At 37.5% G+C, this 3,492-nt stretch overlaps 1 protein-coding gene across 1 annotated transcript in view; it reads left to right on the top strand.

Moving 5' to 3' along the window:
* Window positions 1-3,093, top strand: part of LOC106870391 (haloacid dehalogenase-like hydrolase domain-containing protein 3) — a 20,192-nt gene extending 17,099 nt beyond the window's left edge. The window contains exon 2 of the mRNA XM_014916436.2: window positions 1,125-3,093. Within this exon, the coding sequence (XP_014771922.1) occupies window positions 1,125-1,844 (720 nt within the window). The 3' untranslated portion in view covers window positions 1,845-3,093. The remainder of the gene's footprint in view (window positions 1-1,124) is intronic.
* Window positions 3,094-3,492: the final 399 nt, after the last annotated feature.

Raw genomic sequence — 3,492 nt, 5'->3', positions numbered from 1 at the left:
CCACACATCTCCTGCCCCCAGCCTATACAAGCTTATACGTTCTGGGTTAAAATCCTGTCGAAGTCAACTTTGCTTTCGTCCTTCTGGGGTCGATAAAACAAAGTACTAGTCAAATTCAAGAGTCGATTGACAAAACCCTTTCTCTAAAATCTACTGGTCTTGTGCCAAAATCACAAAATGCCATGTGATATTTTTCTAGCTCTTTACGTTCTAAGATCAAATTCCGCCGAGGTCAGCTTTGCCTTTCATCCCACCGGGATCAGCTTTGCCTTTCATCCCACCGGGATCGATAATATAAAAATACTGTTCAAGTATTGAGTTCTATGGTATTGACAAACCTCTTTCAAACTCTGGTCTTGTACCTAAATTAGAAGCAAATATTATTTAACACATAAAGCGCGACGGGCCACGATCGTAGCCGCCAGGCACAGGTCGATAGACCACGATCATGGCCCAGATAGATGTATTTAATTTATGGACGTTTGTTAGGGTCTAATGTTACTCAAACGCTCCGATATCCACCAGAATGCAAGAGGACTAATAGCTCAACTAATGAATTTTCAGACGATGTAAAACTTGCCACCATTATATACAAAGAAGATATTTTAACTATTTTTTTGGTTTTTATGTGTGCATGGTAGTCTCATTTTCATAAAATATGCTCAGCAGCCCATGCTATGTGAGTGAAAAATCCCAGCGCTCTATGGGTTAAGCGACGAACGTCGAACAAAATGCCTTGGGGTATTTCTTCCAGGCCTTTACATTCTGAATTCAAATCTCGCCGATGTCAAGTTTAGCTTTCATTCTTTCGGAGGCGATCGAATAAACTACCTGTTAAATACATGATATCGATGGTAATGATGAAATTCTTTTCCCCTCCAAATTACTATCCTTATGCCTAAATCAGAAACTGTTATTATTTATTCATCGGAACATATCACTTTACTTGATTTAGCTTTTGAGAAAATATCTCCTTTATATCTTTTTCTCTGTACGAACGAGTGGTACCGAGAGTTCTCAGATAACATCAACTAGTTATATGGAATATCGTGTCAATTGTATATTATCTATATGAATGTTTAATTGTATTAATTCTGGACTTTCTTTTTCTTTTCCGATTGCAGATGTCTTTGTATAAACTGGTAACGTTCGACGCTACAAATACATTGATTCGTGTGATGGGCAGTGTCGGATTACAATATGGCCGTGTTGCAAACCAACACGGCATATATGCCAATACAGATGAAGTTAACAAAGCATTCAAAACCGCATGGAAACAGATGAATAAAGATTATCCTAACTATGGCGTCAACCAGGGCCTAACTTCTCAGAAATGGTGGACTGATGTTATGAAAAGTAGCTTACTGTCAGTGTGTGATAAGCAGAGTATTGATCCAGACGTGTTGTCTAAAGTTGCTAATGATCTCTACACATTTTTTGCTTCGAACCGAGGATGGGAAGTGATTCCAGGTTCTGAAGAAGGCCTGGCACTCTTGAAAGATAAAGGTTTGCAGCTTGGCATAGTTTCCAATTTCGACAATCGCCTTCCGAATATTCTAACTGATCTTGGTATAGCAAATTATTTTAACTTTATTCTTTGTTCTTCGGTAGAAAAAGTAGCTAAACCCGACGCTGACATTTTTAAAAAAGCTTTACATCTTGGTAATACGAAAGCTGAGGAAACTATTCATGTAGGTGACGATCTTACAAACGATTACCTAGGGGCTAAAAATGCTGGGCTCAGACCAATCTTTTTCCAGAACAATCCAGACATTCCACTACCTGATGAGGTTTCTGAAGATTCAGTCATTTCTAATATGCAAGATATCATTAAATTGCTGTAAATAATCAAGGCCTGCCTTGATTGAGCAGACCTATAATCACAGTTCCAACCATGACCGTCCCGTCTTTTTTAGAATGCATCTACTACAACTGCATTATCCAACAAGTCCTTCCCTTAGTTAAGACTGTACAGTGTCATTTGAGAGAAATTAAGCTGTCTTTTCTGAGAAGTCAAGCGACCACGTAGAAGCACTCTAATATTCTGGGGTAGTTGTAGTAGGGATATATTTCGTTGTAGTAGTGTTCTGGAGTGTCGGTCGAAAACAGTTGTTCTCAACCGAGGTCCATATAACCCTTGGGATTTCATGTAAGATTTCGTTGTTAAAATTTATGTGCAATAAATTGCTTATACTGCTACTATACATAAAATATTCTAACAACCTATTTCTTTATATATACAATTCATAATAATATTTAATCATAAAAATATAGCATTGTTTAAACATTAATTGGCTATGGGAATTCATCCGAGTAAATGTATGTGTGTGTATTTGTGTCTATGTTTGTCCAAACCACCACCGCTTGACAACCGGTGCTGGTGTGTTTACGTCCCCGTAACCAAGCGGTTCGGCAAAAGAAACCGATAGAACAAATACCATGCTTTTTAAAAATAAGTACTGGGATTGATGCATTCGACTAAAAACTTGCCAAGGCGGTACCCCAGCATAGCTGCAGCCTAATGACTGAAACAAATAAAAGCTAGAATAAAGTGTTATACCAATACATTATCGTTACTTAAGGCGGTGAGCTGGCAGAATCGTTTTGCACGCTGGGCAAAATGCTTAGCGGCATTTCGTCCATCTTTACGTTCTGATTTCAAATGCCGCCGAGGTTGATCTTGCCTTTCATCCTTTCGGGGTCGGTAAAATAAGTACCAGTTAAACACTTGGTCGATGTAATTGATTTATCCCCGCCCCCGAAATTGCTGGTTTTGTGCCAAAATTTGAAATCAATATATCATCGTTACTTTGTTGGCTGACATTGCCTAAGTAGGACTTGAACCTAGCAGTGATATCTTGATTGTTGTGTAACAATAAATCTAATCCTCAATGTAAAATTCGGAATTCGAGAAAATAGTTGCTGGTGAGTCCATAAAGGGAATTCAAAAAAGAGTTTGGTAAGTTTAGTTGCCGTCAGGAGTGACGAATCTAATGGTGCGATCCTTTACCTTTCATCTGACTAAGAAGATAAAGCGTTGTTGTAATTTGTGTTGTTGACAATAAAATGATCTTATAATCATCATCACCATCATCATTATTTACTGTCCATGTTTTAAACAGTCCTGTTAAGTGTTCTTGGAAGGAAGAACACTTAGAAATTATCCGAATACATACAATTCATGAGAAGATCAATATTTGATAATAATAATAATAATAAAAACTTGCACTGTTTCAGATGCAAAACTTTCAATGTCACTCATATTACAATCCATTCACGTGCGTAAATCTGAAACGCAAAGAAACTTGCGTTTGACTTGGCATGTATAGACAAAGTGAAGGGAAAGTAAGTCACGTCTTCAGTGTATAGATTCATAAATTTCATTTTTTCAATGGTTGAGATAACAAAAAATTCCTTAAAATGCATTGATTTTACTAAACAGAACCGGTGTTAATCACGATTCTGTTCAGATTCCCAACTCTGGACGGAATA

Source organism: Octopus bimaculoides, chromosome 2 (assembly GCF_001194135.2).
Source record: "Octopus bimaculoides isolate UCB-OBI-ISO-001 chromosome 2, ASM119413v2, whole genome shotgun sequence".
NCBI lineage: Eukaryota > Metazoa > Mollusca > Cephalopoda > Octopoda > Octopodidae > Octopus > Octopus bimaculoides.
The sequence above is the reverse complement of the archived record's forward strand: the minus strand, read 5'-3'. Positions and strand labels throughout refer to the sequence as shown.